The 15,365-nt window shown below is 40.1% G+C and overlaps 1 protein-coding gene across 4 annotated transcripts in view; it reads right to left on the bottom strand.

Moving 5' to 3' along the window:
• The window catches only part of LOC124049588 (dipeptidyl aminopeptidase-like protein 6), a 179,840-nt gene that overhangs the window by 16,478 nt on the left and 147,997 nt on the right, over positions 1–15,365 (bottom strand). For all 4 annotated transcript variants that reach the window (XM_046371425.1, XM_046371426.1, XM_046371428.1 and 1 more), the window contains 5 exons: positions 12,006–12,100; positions 11,465–11,539; positions 9,917–9,969; positions 8,580–8,661; positions 4,783–4,903 (listed from right to left, as the gene is read on the bottom strand). In XM_046371425.1, coding sequence (XP_046227381.1) covers positions 4,783–4,903; positions 8,580–8,661; positions 9,917–9,969; positions 11,465–11,539; positions 12,006–12,100 — 426 coding nt within the window. The remainder of the gene's footprint in view (positions 1–4,782; positions 4,904–8,579; positions 8,662–9,916; positions 9,970–11,464; positions 11,540–12,005; positions 12,101–15,365) is intronic.

The following is a 15,365-nucleotide window of genomic DNA, read 5'->3' as shown; positions in this document are numbered from 1 at the left end:
ATATGTAAAACGTGCATAAAAGTCCACTGATCACACTGATCACTAAATTGTTAAATTAAATTGAACAAAATCTACATTGTACGCCAAAATCCTGGGACTTAGGAGATGAAAAAGTCACATCTGCTCAACCTGAAATGGGACACACCCTTCTGCTGAAGTACCGACAAACCGGTCGGTTGTGACATTGTAATTTCCCACTGAACACGACAAAAAAAAAAACCCCAACATGTCACTGAAGCAGCTGTTACTATAAATACAGTACAGTTACCATTGTGGCGACTGAGGTGATGGTGTAAGTGATAATTGAGCAAGAATAGAAAAGCACATGACGGAGTGAGGTGAGAATTTGCTGAACGTCTCTGGAGCCTCATCTACATCGCCTTTGTGGCTCAGTCGACATTGTTAGATGATGCAAGAAGAAAATGATGTTGCAATGAGTTGGAAGAAGGGATTCAGCATTCTCCCGGAGACGATACCACATAAACATTCTCCCTACGGATTTATCACAAATTCGTTTCCTTCTCTGGTGCCAGGCAATTGTAACTTAAATGGTCACTCTGGAGGTTTTGGGTTTGAGACAACAAGACAAGATGTGTACCAAACTGTGGATGTGGGGTTTAAAAGACGAGTGCAATTAAGAGGCAGGGGAAGGGTCTAATGAAAAACTTGTAGGAGGATATGCAGGATCTGGCATTTTAGGAGCTTGACTCATGCTAGAAAGTTAAAGTCAGGACATTTTGGCACTCAGTTCCCAATTTTTCCATTTAACATTGCACTTTCCACAGTAACCTTGAAGAATGAACAATTTTCTGTCTTGTGACGTGACCGAAAAAAATTGAGTTATTGTAAGACAAGACAAGCGCTCCTCGGAGTTACAGCCGTGTTACATATTGTGCCATTTCTCAATCACCAAAGTTAAACGATATTTATTTTCATCATGCACACATTTGACTTCACAATTTCTACAGATTTCAACAACCCGTTTATTCATATTGTTTCATTTTTTTTGTTGTTGACTTTGTTGAAATTTGTTTAATTCCAAATCAGTATCATATAATGCAAATATCAAAGAACCACTGAATGAAAGGCACTAAATTTTGCAAAGATTTCTGAGGAGACTGACTGATACTGACTTGACCCAAGCTGATGGCTGTGTGACAATCTACAGACAATGCAGACTGGATGCACTAAAGTTCTTCTAAAAACTATTTCTAACTGTGCGTCTCCCATCACTTTCAGCTTGAATTCACACCAAAGTAAAAAACCAACACTTTTACTCCATTTATTAATCTGTCCCTTCTGAGCACAAGTGTTGATTATATGGTTACTCTATGCCTCGCAGGCTCAGTCGCAAACGCAGAGATAAACAGACGCAACCCTACTATGAACAAGCCTCTCGATGCAAACAGTCATTTAGCCAAACATCTATGGGGCAAACATGACTCAAATCAAAGCAACACTGGGTTTTATCTCTGCGCACCAGAGCCTAATAAACAGTTGTTTCCTTCGGCTGCATCACACTGCAGGTTGTATCAGTATCAGTACAGCCTTAATAATCAGACAGCCGACAGATGACAGAACACTGAAGACCCTCCTGAGGCGCTTTGGACTATTACACACAGCCGACGGGGTTCTTGGCTGTATCTCTTTAATTGTTTTTTTTTTTTTTTTTTTTCTTAATTTTGCCTTCCGTCTCCTTCTGTCTCTTCTACATGCACACAAGCACACATACACACATCCATGGATTTAAAACAGCAATTCAAGCCAGAGGATATTACAGCCTGGGAGATTATTTGCCAACCTTTCACCCCTCAGCATAAAATCTGCCGCGCAGCGACTGCCACAGCTTAAGACCTCATTTCTCCTCGGTGGTAGTCTGAGCCTCAGCTTGACCTTGGCCAGAGCAGAGCTTGAGTCATTAGCATGGAAAATCATCTACCCTGCAGTCTCACTGATGAATGTAAACATTACACAACCTGGCACAGCTTCTAAGCTCCCCTGCAGACATGAGCATCGCCGCTGCGCCAGCTCCAAATCTATTTACAGGCTTATAGACATTTTTGAAAGGTTTTATCATTAATAGGAAGGACAAGGACTTTTAGTGTATTACCAAAAATCAAGAAATAAGAACAAATGAAAATGAATCATCATCATCATCAGATACTTCAGGCTTTCCACAAGATTTGGAAACCACCTTTCAGTATGCCATACAAATCAGCTGCAACACAAACTCGACCTGCAAAATGAACGTTGGATCGACACCTCTCTGAAAACAGTTTCAACAAACAAACTGACCAGTATGACCTTCATGTGGGTGAGATTACAGGCAGGGCTGTTGTTTGAGACTGGATCTGTTTTAGCTATTTGTACCTAATAACCTGGCAACCGAGTGTAAATATTACAAATAACTCTCAGGATAGTGCAACCAAATTTACCAAAAAAAAAAAAAAACTGTCTTCAAAAGGACCACAAACCTGAATACATACTTCTACTAAAATAAGAAATCTGAACATGAAAAGCTTCATGTTGCTTGAATTAAAGACAAGGGTCTTTTATTTGTCTGTATCTTGGTGTATAAACTGGACAAAGATGCCATGATTGGATTTTGCCTTAGTCTACTTTATTATCTAGAGATGAGATTATATGTCATTATCAGAAATTGTTTTCAATTTCAATTTATAATAGTATCTTTAACCGTTGTTACTCAATGATTAAATATTTAATTAGCCTTACAATTACAGTAAAGATACTGTAGAAACTGGAGAAATTTTGGAAGAATCTCAGAATGTGGATGGCACAGTGGTGTAGTGGTTAGCACTGTGACCTCACAGCAAGAGGGTTCCAGGTTTGAATCCAGGTCCCTTCTGTGTGGAGTTTGCATGTTCTCCCTGTGCCTGCATGGGTTTTCTCCGGGTACTCCAGCTTCCTCCCACAATTTCACAAACAGGCACATTAGGTTAATTGGCTACTCTACATTGCCCCTAGGTGCGATTGTCTGTCTTTAGTCAGCTGGGATAGGCTCCGGCACCCCCCTCAACCCTGACAGATAAGAGGCATAGAAAACAGATGGATGGATCTCAGAATGCCATCATATCACACTATCTACTTTTGGCAAGATAAATACTGGACTAAACAGAATAGAAATCTGTTGTTCTACAATTCTCTTTTATCACAACATCATGAAGCTTATTCTGTGTTTTATCTCTCAGTTAAAGATTTGTCTGGGCAATAAATGTTGAGTGTAAATTGCAAAGCCTTCAGCAGCTCATAACTATGAGCTGGGGGGGGGGGGGGGGGGGGGGGGCATTGCAATAATGCCCTGATTAATGTTTAAATGGCTGAGAATGGATATTGCTCTTGAAGGACAGTGTCAGCCTAGCTAATGCAGAGATAAGAGAAGCCATGGGCTGATAACATTAAATCAAAAACAAACCAGTCCTGAAGAGGAAACAGTAGCACATTTCTTGTCCTGGTGCGCTGGTGACCTCAGATAACCTCTGCGTCACAGTGTCTAAATCCTCAGAGGCCTCCTAGGTGGCAGCCATTCATATTCTCAAACACATACATATTGTTTTATTCCGGAACTTGAGGGTTACTATCTTGTTGTATATCACAGATTGTCTCCATTTCATCTATCTCTATATCTGTGTACTTGCTGCATCTCCCTCCTGTTTCGTTATTAAAACACTGTTCCACTGGAGCAAAGAGAGCACCCAGCGCAGCGCATATAAATTCATTAGCTGAATGCTAACACAGCAGACGTCCCGTTTTAACTGCGAGGCACACAGGTGATTCCTTGATCGGTGGCGTTGATGCTTGGAGAGCACCATGACATCTGTATCGGAGTGCGTACAACATACGCCACCGCTGAATTAATTGCAAATCAACCGATGTAGAACATTCATTCATTTTCAGGGGTGTGCAAAGCAGAAGCAAATTGACAGAGTTTCTATTTTTAATTTACCTGCAAGAAATTAAGTGCTACACTTCAAAAAATACCGATGTGGCTGCGGACGCTGGGGAGTCATACCGTCTCATGTCATTACTCGCTCATACATGTGTTAACTGCAGAGAGTTCAAATTAGAGTAATGGGATTGAGGGGGATGATAGAGGGAGGAAAGAGTTTTACTTCACATATTTTACATTAGGGACATGTATTGAGGAGCTACTGCAATAACCTGAAAAAAAATGAACCTAACCAATGCCTACACGTTAGCTAGCTACATGCTACATACATAAAACTGCTCACAACAATGTCTGGGGATTATTTTGAGTAGCTGGATTATGATTTCCGAAAAGAAACACTGCTTCTACTCTTTGATGCACCACAGGCAAAATTTCATTATGTTAGAGAGAAGGCAGATGTTTCTACACAAATTATCTCCAAAACTCTGCCAAACAAACTAGATGGGTAAATAACACTATAGGTGGGAGGAAAATATGTGTTTTTGATTTAGGGTGAACTGTACCTTTAACTTCAGCCATATCCAGGCTAACTGTACTCTTATTATGAAAACCTTTCAAGATAATAATGATGATGGTAATGATAGCCTTTGAGGATAAGGTTTTGTGTACTTGGGGTGAAGAGTGTCCAGTTAAGTTATCACATCAAGGAATGGTCCAACATTTTGGGAAAAACAGGAAATAAACGATTACCTTAGCTTAACTTGAATACCAGAAACTGGTATCAATCCTATCATCTATTTTATCTAAGAAAAGACATAAGTGTACTTCCCAAAAACTCAAACTTTTCCACTAATGGCATTTTTTTTCTGCCTTACCTTCATACAGCCAATCACTAAGCCCATTGAAGATGACCCCCTCCTTGCCAGTAGACACCAAACGAATAGAGCGACTCTCCACTGTAGAGCGATAGTAGATGTTGTTCTCAAAAATGAAGATCTACAAGAGTCAGAAAGAGAGGAAATGGATTTTAATCAAAACTAATGTATACCAGTCATCTTTAACCTAGAAAACCCAACAGCTTCTCTTCCAGCAGCGCCCTGAATCTACCGAATCCTTTCCAGCTCTATGAACGTTGATCTATAGCTGATCTTGACTGACAACCATCCTTCAGGGAATCTTCTCATAGAGAATAAGCTGTTATATTTTTATTATTATCAACACGCACAACAGGAGGCCTGATGACAGCTTGGTCTTTATACTGATAAGTTATATCACAGGTGGGAGACCTGGGTAAAGGAGAGGTCATTTTATCACAGCTAAGATCAACCCAGGAGCCGAAACACACATTAGCATGTTTTTCAACCTGTTACACACAAGGGATCAGTACTCACAATAGCACCTTTTCATGTAGAGGAAAAGCAACATTTTTGACAAGATACAAAGAGGGAAAAGGAAGTCTTTTCAATTTCTGATAAGACGATAAGCCTTCAGACCAAATTTTGACTTTGACTCTCACATCCACAGACCTGCAGGGCATTCAAGATAACTGAAGGTCAATTCTTTCATTATAGAGAATAATAGATCATCAGCACCCACAGCACACTTTGTAGGGCAGGTGGTTCTTGAGGCTGGAATTTTAAAATGCTCCAGCCTTAATGCCACGCTGAAATCAATCTCAGGCTATTACATAACAGGGTTTGTTCAGTATGGAATCTCTTGGCCTCGAGCTGGTATCATGCTATCAGTTTGTGAAAAAATATTCTCTCTGAGACGTCTAAATGACAGAATACTGATACTGTAGCTGCCTATGATGGTTGTATGTTGATTTTTTTTTTTTTACAACAAAGAAAATGCTATCACATGAATAGTAATTTAGCAAACTTTTATTGTGTCTTAGCACCGTGTTAATATACACAGTGAAAAGTACAACAAAACGTTTTCTCTTTAAAGGTAACACAAATCTGTCACAATTAGTGTCTTTTGAGGAGACGCAACGTGGGTGCCCCTGTGGTTTGGTGTCACTTTGGTACAGATGGAGTCCCTGTATAGAAGCTAATCTAGGCCACAGTGCAGAGAGTAGACCTGGCCCTGTTCTCTGAAGGAAGGTAGAACTCTGCCAGTGATGGCTGGCATCCACATTTATCCTCAAACAGAATTTGGAAGGGATTATGCAAACTTTGTTTAAGATGGTGATGCCATGCAACTGAAAGTGCACCAAGATGATGAGAAAATTCTTTACATGTCACTTCTTTTTCAAGTTGTGCTATTGTGCTGTTTAGGTAGAAGAATGTACACTTAACAAATTCAGGTCAGGTTTTAGCAACATTTAATATTTTCTTAAGTAGCATTAAATAGGCATTCCACCAATTCTCTCAGTCAGTTTAATGAGCAGTACTATGTTGAATGTGAAAACAGTTGTATAGTGTTCTGTGATTTTTAAGGTGGCGCTCTCATGTCTGAAGGTAGTCATTACCTGTGCCTCTCAGCTTTGGAATTAACATCTGCACGCTAACAACATAAACCAAGACAATAAAAACGGCAAACAAAATATCTCAATATGTAAGCACTGTCATTGTGAGCCTGTGTGAATGCTAATGCTAGCACTTAGTTGAAAGCACTGCTGTGCCGAGGTGCAGCCTCACAAGACCACTAGCATGGATGCAGAGTCTCCCTCCTTCAGTGGAAAGCCTGTGTTACAAACTGGTAATGTGGAGTCTGAAAGATGTGAGCGCAGGCCAGGTAGATAAGGTTTAATGAAAGATGTTATCAAGATGCATTATAGGAAGTGTAGGTAAGAGAAGTTTTGTTTCTTGATTCATACTAGGGACAAAATTTCACCATCTCTTTTAATCTTGTAAGTCAGCCTAATTTATGAAAGGGCAATACTTAATTCCTGCAATACTCTTTTATTAGCTGGACAGAATAAGCCTAAGATTTGTTCTCTTAAACACATGCACACGCATGCATGCGCACACACACACACGCACGCATGCTCTCTTTTCTATTTTCTACCTATAATGTTATACAAAGGTTAGGCCTCCTGGGGCTCAGTGTCCAAACTCTGATTGTGTTAATGTTTGTCAGCCGCATACTGAAGATTAGCCGCCCAGAGGGATCAGGTAAAAGAAACTCTTCTGTTCATTCTGGGATTTACTTCACAAAAAACACCTTTGTGCAGACACATGACACAAAATAAGATGCCACACATGTATCTAATTTCACTGACTTTTTAGCTTAACAAATAGCATAACATGTGGCTGGGCAGCTGTATTTGTGAATGTAAATGTGGGCATGTGTGTGTCCATTCTCTGTGGGAAAGTAAAAGAGATTTAATTAAGTGCATAAGGGATTTGGGAAAAGCATAACAGGTGGGCTGATTTATGTATATTAGGTGTCCAAATATGCAGACACATGTGTGGCATGCAGACTGTGTCAGCTTGTTTTATCTGATGGACATTTCTCACTTCAACCTCTATCTCAACAGAGGACACCTGAACCTTGAGGGAAAGCAGCTGCTGTTCAGTTTCACACTAACAACTTGCCTGTTGGAAGTAAAACCACTTCATGACTAATGGTGGGAAACTTGAGGCTGTATCAATCTTGCGACTGTGTTAATTAATCCACTGACGAGATAACAGGTAATTAATAGCATTGTGCGGCAGGATGTTATCACTTACAGTCTGGTTGCCCTGCAAACCAACAAACTAAACCTCATTAAAGCTCTGACAAGTTCGACTGTGTGATGATGGAGGTGGAAAATGACTCATCTTGGAAGAGTTGCAAAGGACCATTGCTCCTTGTGATTCAAACAATAGTGTTTAATTTGAAATGTGTTTACCGGGAAATTTCAGTGAATCATTAAAATGATGTACATCCTGGGGGACAAAATAGATTGTGTGAACTATTTTCAGAGACTCAGAATTGAGAAATGTTGGATCTGAAATATAAAATGGATGCTGTCAAGTTTCTTCCGTATTTCTAGATCACATTTGTCTTAACAGACCAACAAGTCCCACAACAAACTGTCCCCAAAATGAAGCTAAGAAATGCAGCTGTCTTTCCATCAAGTTTGAAGGACTCAAGCTATGGATCCTTTCCAGGCCTCAGAATACCGTAATCCATTGTGTGCTCACTAATTGGTCAAAACAATGGAGCAGTCAGGTGACCCTGGTCTGAAAGTAAAGTCAAACAATGTGACCTTACTACTGTTCAGGGGGTCATCAATCACGAGCAAATCTATCACATGAAGTGGACCAATAAAAAAGCCACTGGAGATTGTAACATGGATACATTTACCTTCACTCTGATACCCTGTTTGCTGGTTGTAAATTGGGTGCCACAAAGTCTCGTCTCATGGTTTTTATTCATCAAGTGGATACAGACACATGCTAATGCTAAAAGATCTGACTGAGTTGTGTCAACAGCATGGTGTACAGTGAAGGACACTCCATGTATTTACACATATTTAACACGTGGCTACCCCTTACAAAGATGTTCTAATTCTATTTTTACAATCTAGTCTGTTTATGTGTGTGTGTACCCTGTATTTTTTAAGTGTATGCCCCACATCACAGACAACAGTTATATGTTAGATATGATGTCCTGAATCTTAACGTCTTTGGTCAACAGGCAGAGGTGAGACCAGGGACATCATGAAAATTGCAGTTCTTACCAATTGCTGACCCTGGGGTCCCCAGCCTGCATACTGTAGCTGAGCATTTCGCACCTCTGGAGGGTTCAAGTTCCATGTCTCCCTAGGGTGCACAGTCAGAGGAAACAATGCAATCAGACAGAAGTGCAGACACATAAACACAGGGACTGTCTGCTTCCAGCACTGCTGCAGCAGAAGAACAAGTGTAGCACAACCGAGAACAAAGGTTTGAGTGCATCCATAAATACCAGAGCTCTATAACAGTGTCACCTTTCCTTATTGGGAAAAGTGCTGTGCAGTGCAGGCTGCAGAATTAGAGGTGCCACTGCCTCTATGTCTTTGTCTCTAGCTGAGGATGAATGAGGTCATCAGCTGACGTGGGTTCTGTAGCACACTACCACCGGGTGGCAGCACACAAATAGATTTGAGCATAAGAGCGAGAGAAAAATACTGTAAACTAGTGGCATCAAAAGGGAAATAAGTGAGAGGGTCTACTCAATGGGCAAAATGGTTCTAATATGTATCAGCTACAGCTCAGTACCAATTAATGAAGTGCTAAAGGATCTGGCTTTGGATCTGTTTATTTTTTTATTTGTCAGGAGTGAGTGAGAACAACAAGAGAATACCACACCTCCTGTGGTGGTCCAACCAGCATCTCACATGGTCATGATTCAGTGTGTGTGTGTTGGGGGGGTGTAAATGGGTGAAAGGAGCAAACTGTATTGTGCTTTGGATGAAAGCAAAATAGAGATGCAGCTCATTTATGTCAGTTAATATTTTCTGCTCTTTTTTCATATCTTTTCAATGAAGATCAGACAGATTTCATGGAGGGCAGACTCGTCACACTTCACTAATGTTCATTCCTCTCTCCAGGCATTTTAACCGCTCAGTGCTGAAGGACAAGAGGACTACAAGTGACACTGCAAAGAGCCTCATTCTTAACTCAAATATCAAAAGTGATATCATTACAATTGAAACATTGTGCACCTCTACACAAGAATGTCTACTTGAGCTCTTTAAATAGATAGTATTGCAACTCATTGTTAAAACATGTTCTTGATGCTTGATGTTAGCGAATAAAAATGTCTGAAAAAGAAAAATGTCTGAAGATCTAAAAAAGATCTGTCGATGCTGTGGGAAACCTGGCTGCAATCTGAATCCACAGATTACTTAAGTAACCCTTCTCTGACAGTACTGTGGAGGACTGGAAGTTAACAATGTAGCTGATGTCAGAGGTGCTTTTTAGGAAGTATAGCAAGAACAGGTTGTGAGAACAGGAGGGAATGAGTTTCTCTAAGTGTCACAGGCAGCAAGGTCAGGTGAGATCTTACAGCACGCAGCCCTGTTCGCCTACTTACGGGGTCTCCAGACTGCAGATGATGTAGAACGCAGTATAAGAATGTTGGTACACCTGGAAGAAGAAGGAGCAAGAAAGGCTTCATATCAAACAGGTTTACCTTTTCTGATATTTCATCAAACTAATGTGGGTGTCACAGTTAGCTGAGATCTTTTAGAAGAGCTTTGAAAATGGAGAAGTTAAAAAAATAAAATAAAATAAAACAACATCTTTAGACATTGCCAATAGTAATTTCTTGGAACTCGGCAATGAAAAGGAGAGTGCAAAAAGGGGTAAGATTTTTAACAGTGCCAGAAAAGCATATGTATCTTCAGCCCAATAATATTGTTACAGTTTAGTTTCCTGGTCAATATTGATGTACAGGTCCATTACATATCAAAACCAAAGTTTTAAGTGTAACTAAACGCCTCCTAAAAATTTTGTTTTGCTGACCTACAGTAGTTTAATATCTCATCAAGTGTACTCTCAGGTGTGACAGTATGTCATGACATCACTGTTGGGTGTGGTTAGAGGTGAAACATCCCTGACACAAAGCAGAGAACATTGCTCTTGTGTGAAGTAACTCTATAATTACTCTCCAAATCAACATATGTGGCACTGCAAGCGACGATAAAAATCTAGGACGATGACACTCACCTTTCATCTTTGAAACCTTAACTTCTAATGCTTCAGGGACAATAGCTGATGATGTTCATGCTACAAATGGCTGCATTATGTACACCACATTCACATTCAAACAGAGGACAGTTTGTATGTGTTAGTGTGCAAACTCTGTGTTTATTATGAACTCCAGTGATCCATGCAACATGTTACAGTAATGAAATGCAAGTGTGCATTTGTCAGTGTGTGACTGTGTGCCGCTACAGTGAGCGTATAGGGTGAATGACTGTCATCTGTCAAGGTGATGGAGGTTTGGATAGAATATCACATGCAAACACATGCCGTGCAGCGCACTTGACATCTCTAGAGTGTGGTAATATTTTATCTTCATCTCATGCAATAAAACAAGGTTTTATCTCCGCCACTCACTACAGTGACACAGTGGCAAAGTAAAATGAAGTAAACACGCAGATATCAGCCAGCAAAATGATTTCATTTATTTGATCTACCTATATAGGGTAGGCCAATATAGAAATGATGTGATGCAAGGTGCTGGCAGAGCTGATGAAGTCATGGATCACTTTGTTCAGAATCGCACAGAAATGATAAATTCCCAGCCAATGCTTCCTGTTTCATCTGTCAATCTCATCTCCCTCCCCTGTGGGTCTTTGTAGCGCCGAGGGGTTTGTTTGTGTTTCTGCCTCCCTTGCTACAGTTCCACTTGGCTGTGCTGGCCCCACGACGCCATCACTGATAGGCAGCGGTGTGCGACGGGCCTTCACACCCCGCCATGATTACCCCCACCCCCCGCTTCCTCTCTTCCCTGCCTTTGCCACACTATGAGCCTATACCCCCCAACACCCCCACCCCGCCAGTGAGTAGAGGCGGCTGACACATTTGGCTGTCAGTCTGCTAATTCAAAAAACAAGCAAACAAATGAGAAGCTCACCAGTGCAACGTTGTAGGCCAGCAACACATGCTTCATGTCAGGAGACACCTCATACTTGCTGGCTTTGTACATTTCCTGGGAAGCAAAGGCAGATGTAAGAGGGAGAAAAAAAAAAAAGACAAAAAGATGAGACATTTAACCATGCGTAGTATTTTTTCATTAAACTAGTCCTTAAACGACTGCATTTGATGGATTGCTTGGCTCCTGAAGCAAATGAGAGTTGCATTAATCTTTGCACTAGAGCTTAGTGATTTGATAGAGGACATAATGTTGTGTGTCGTCATCCAAGCCTCTGCTGTGCTGACATTTCATCTCCATCTTGACGCTTCCCCACATAACCAAGCTACAACTTTTAACCATGCAGTTCACATTTCAAAGTAAGAATAGGTCATTTGATTAAGTTCTGAAATAACACAGCACTGGGTGCTTTGATTTTCTGACACTATCGGAAAAGTTTTAATTTAATTCATGGGCAGCCGTGGTCAGTTCTGTCATTGCTGTGATTCTGAGAAAGTAAGAGAGAAGAGGACAAAGGACTTACAAACTTCTTGTTATGCACCAAGATGGTTTTCTCATCGGTGTCGACATTGAACTTGACGACATCGCCATCGCGGTTACGATACAATAGCTCATTACCTGTGAGAAAAGAAAAAGATGGAGAGAAACAGAGACCTTAATATCCTTAACCTTAATACCTATAATATTGTTTTAAATTGATCAAAATATAACATTCAAGGGAAAAATGGCAAAAGGGCCTCATATTCATCCTGTGAGTCAGAAAAATGGGTAGATCACCTCAGTGTCCTTCTACTGTCAGAACACATTTAAGCTCCTTCAATCCAACACACGACTTTTGTCATGCAGAGAACAACTGTAACTCAGTGACATGACAGAGCGAGAGCCAAAGATCTCTTCTTACTGCTTCTTACTAAGTTATTATGGAGTTATGGACTTGGCTCTACGTTGTAGTCTGATGTGTCAGGAGTAAAACCGTCTGTTTTTTCCATTTATTTTCTAATAACAAAAAATAATAAAATTAATGCATTAGAAATTTACCTTTTGATACTGTTACATAACAGCTGCTGGCATAACAGAAAAGCAAATATTCAACACTAACGAAGTTATTATCTGTCTAATGATTAACAACATAATTAAATTTCAGGGGATGCTTCCATTTTATATTTTTTAAAATCCAAGGCATATTAAATTGGGTTTTATAGCTTTTTTTTAAATTAATCTATCAGCAACCAAAAAGGTGCAACTTTTGTCAAGGTGTGCAAAAATTCAGTCAGTGGGTCACTAATTGGCACTATGTGCGGTGGATATAAAAGCAGGGCTTGAGTACCTTTTGACTTCAACTATGAATCAAACTAGTTGTAATACCACAGCCTTGTTATGTTTGATTAAACACTTTGAGCTTCCCAAACATAGCTGCAGGTCAGTCTGCCAAACGACCTGAAAATGTAATGGAATTTGAATCATACTGGATGTTGATAACATGATTCATACTTAAAAAATTCAAGGGTAGAAGCACTACCCTCTGTTCAAAATATCACTAGTAAACTCCAAGGCACTGTCTTTTAAACAATTAAAATACCTTTACTGTCACAGCATGATCACGGACGGTAAAACAAGCTGCTGTTTCAGCATCATGCCTTAATCAGGGAGTCAAAATTTACACTGAGGACTTAATTCTGGTTTGGTTTGTTCCACCAGTTTAACCTGTTTAGCACCCTGCAAAAGCTTGATTGAGTGATATTGATCAACAAACCTACTACTCATTTAGATATTGGGGGAAAAAGATAAAAAAAATAAACAAAAAATACAAACAAACAAAAAACAAACAAAAACATCATGTATTATTTCTTAATATTGTCATTCATTACTATTCGTTAGTGTTCAAACCACACTGTGCAGGTGTGGTTTTGTCAGATTTGATTGATGGAGAAAAGTCCCAAAATGGTCATCATGCCTTAATTTAAATATTATGTGCACTGGTACATTACATTGCTCATTTTCCAATTAGGCCTGCCTTGACTCATAATAAGGAAGTTCCTTAGGAAAATAGATTTTCACAGCCTTTAATACACATTTATGGCCTTTTAAACAATGTAGAGTAATAAAGTTTGCCATTTTGCCCAAAATAAAGTACAACAGTGCTCTCGAATCTGAACTTTTCCATAAAAAGGACACATTTTTCAGTGTGTGTGAATACAAAAGCTTCCATCACAAGCACAACGATGTCAGGTCACAAGAGCAAACCCTTGAAGGGAGCCATTATTCGACACATGTATGAAAGTTCACACAGCACCTCATCCATCAGGATTTTATCAGGGAAGGATAAGTTTAATACAGCAGCTGCCCCCTTTCACCTTCAATCTATCCACGCTACTCCGTCCTTGCTTTAGTGATCCATAGGCGTATGAGCAACCGTGCCATTTGGCGAGGTAATTAGAACCCAGAGATTGTTATGCAGAGAGCTCTCCATCTCCTAGCATATCTAATTGTCCATTAGAGGTGACAAAATTACCATCACAATGGCTTTAATTCAGAACGTGCTTGGGAGAGCAGTTTCAGACATTTTTAGATTGGCATAGCCAAACGCCCCCTCAACAGCGTTTGTCTCCTTGTTAAAACCCATTGGCATACTAAAAAGGGCATAAAATGGACTCCTCAAAAGAGGAAAAAATGGAGCATATAAAAAAAGCAGAATTTTTTTATATGCTCCATTTTTTTTTTAGCTTGACTCCATTCGGCAACTTGATAAACAGAGACGATGGGGCTTTCAGCGTGCAAAAAGATGATGTGGTCCGAGTCAGTGGTCAGGTGAGATTGACTACACTTTGATTTTGCTTCCTGACTTACTCTGTTTTCAAAGCTTAGTCTTCATTATAAATCCAGAGACCTGCATCCCTTTAAGGCACCCTTTTCATCTTTATGCCTCCCTGGATCACTGATCTTCCTTCTTCTCCTTTATCCACATGCCCCAAGACACCTCAGATCTCTCAAATCCTTCCTATCATTACCCTTTTATAAGCCCTCCTGCTGAGTTCATCATTTTAGACCTTATCATACCTCCTTCACCTCTCCAACTCTTCTTTTTCTGTTCTTTCAAGACCAAGAGCCATCTATTCTTTCACAGTACCCTAGGCATTTTGTCTCCCCTTCAATCTATCTCTTTCTAGCTCTCTCTTTCTCTTTCCCCTCTACCTTCACTTGCTGTGCATTAGCCCAGGGCGCTGTTTTCTCCTATGATCTATACCTTTCCATGGTAGCATGTCTTATTAAAACAGCGTCCTGCCCTGGGCACAGTGCAAACCTAGCCTCACTACAGGGAGGTAGAGATACAAGGCGACACTCTCGAGTGAGAGAGAAACAGTGAGAAGGAAAGCCCAATTCTCTATATGGAGTTTGTATGCTTATATTCCATGGATCCCACCCCTTTTAAAGAAGCACATTTGTAGAGCAGGACACTTTTCAAGGAAAATTCCGTTTGAATTAAGTATAACACTGTACTCACCAAGGTAAGTGACAGTGTAACATAGGCAATGCATAAGGGTTGTGACCAAGGTGAGTCTATTACAATCCTTACACCAGATCTTCCACATCCTTCTCATCATCTGCGAAACAAGATTTTTCTAGCACTTCACTGGCTTGATTGTACTGTAGGCTTCATTAGCACTTCAGCCACCCTTTTGCCTCATGTGCAATATGACAGTTCAATTGGAAACCCTGAATAGTACTACTATTTCAAGTAAAATTCACACAAGAAGTCTCTCAAAAGGAAATAACTATCAACAGTGCTGTAACTGAGACTTTTGTTTACAATGTAGTTCATTCTACTTCTTCTCAGTCCTCCCTATCCATTACTATTTGACCCTTTGTGAAAGGCACATCTATA

This window comes from Scatophagus argus, chromosome 18 (genome assembly GCF_020382885.2).
Source record: "Scatophagus argus isolate fScaArg1 chromosome 18, fScaArg1.pri, whole genome shotgun sequence".
NCBI lineage: Eukaryota > Metazoa > Chordata > Actinopteri > Scatophagidae > Scatophagus > Scatophagus argus.
This window is presented reverse-complemented; position numbering and strand designations above follow the sequence as displayed.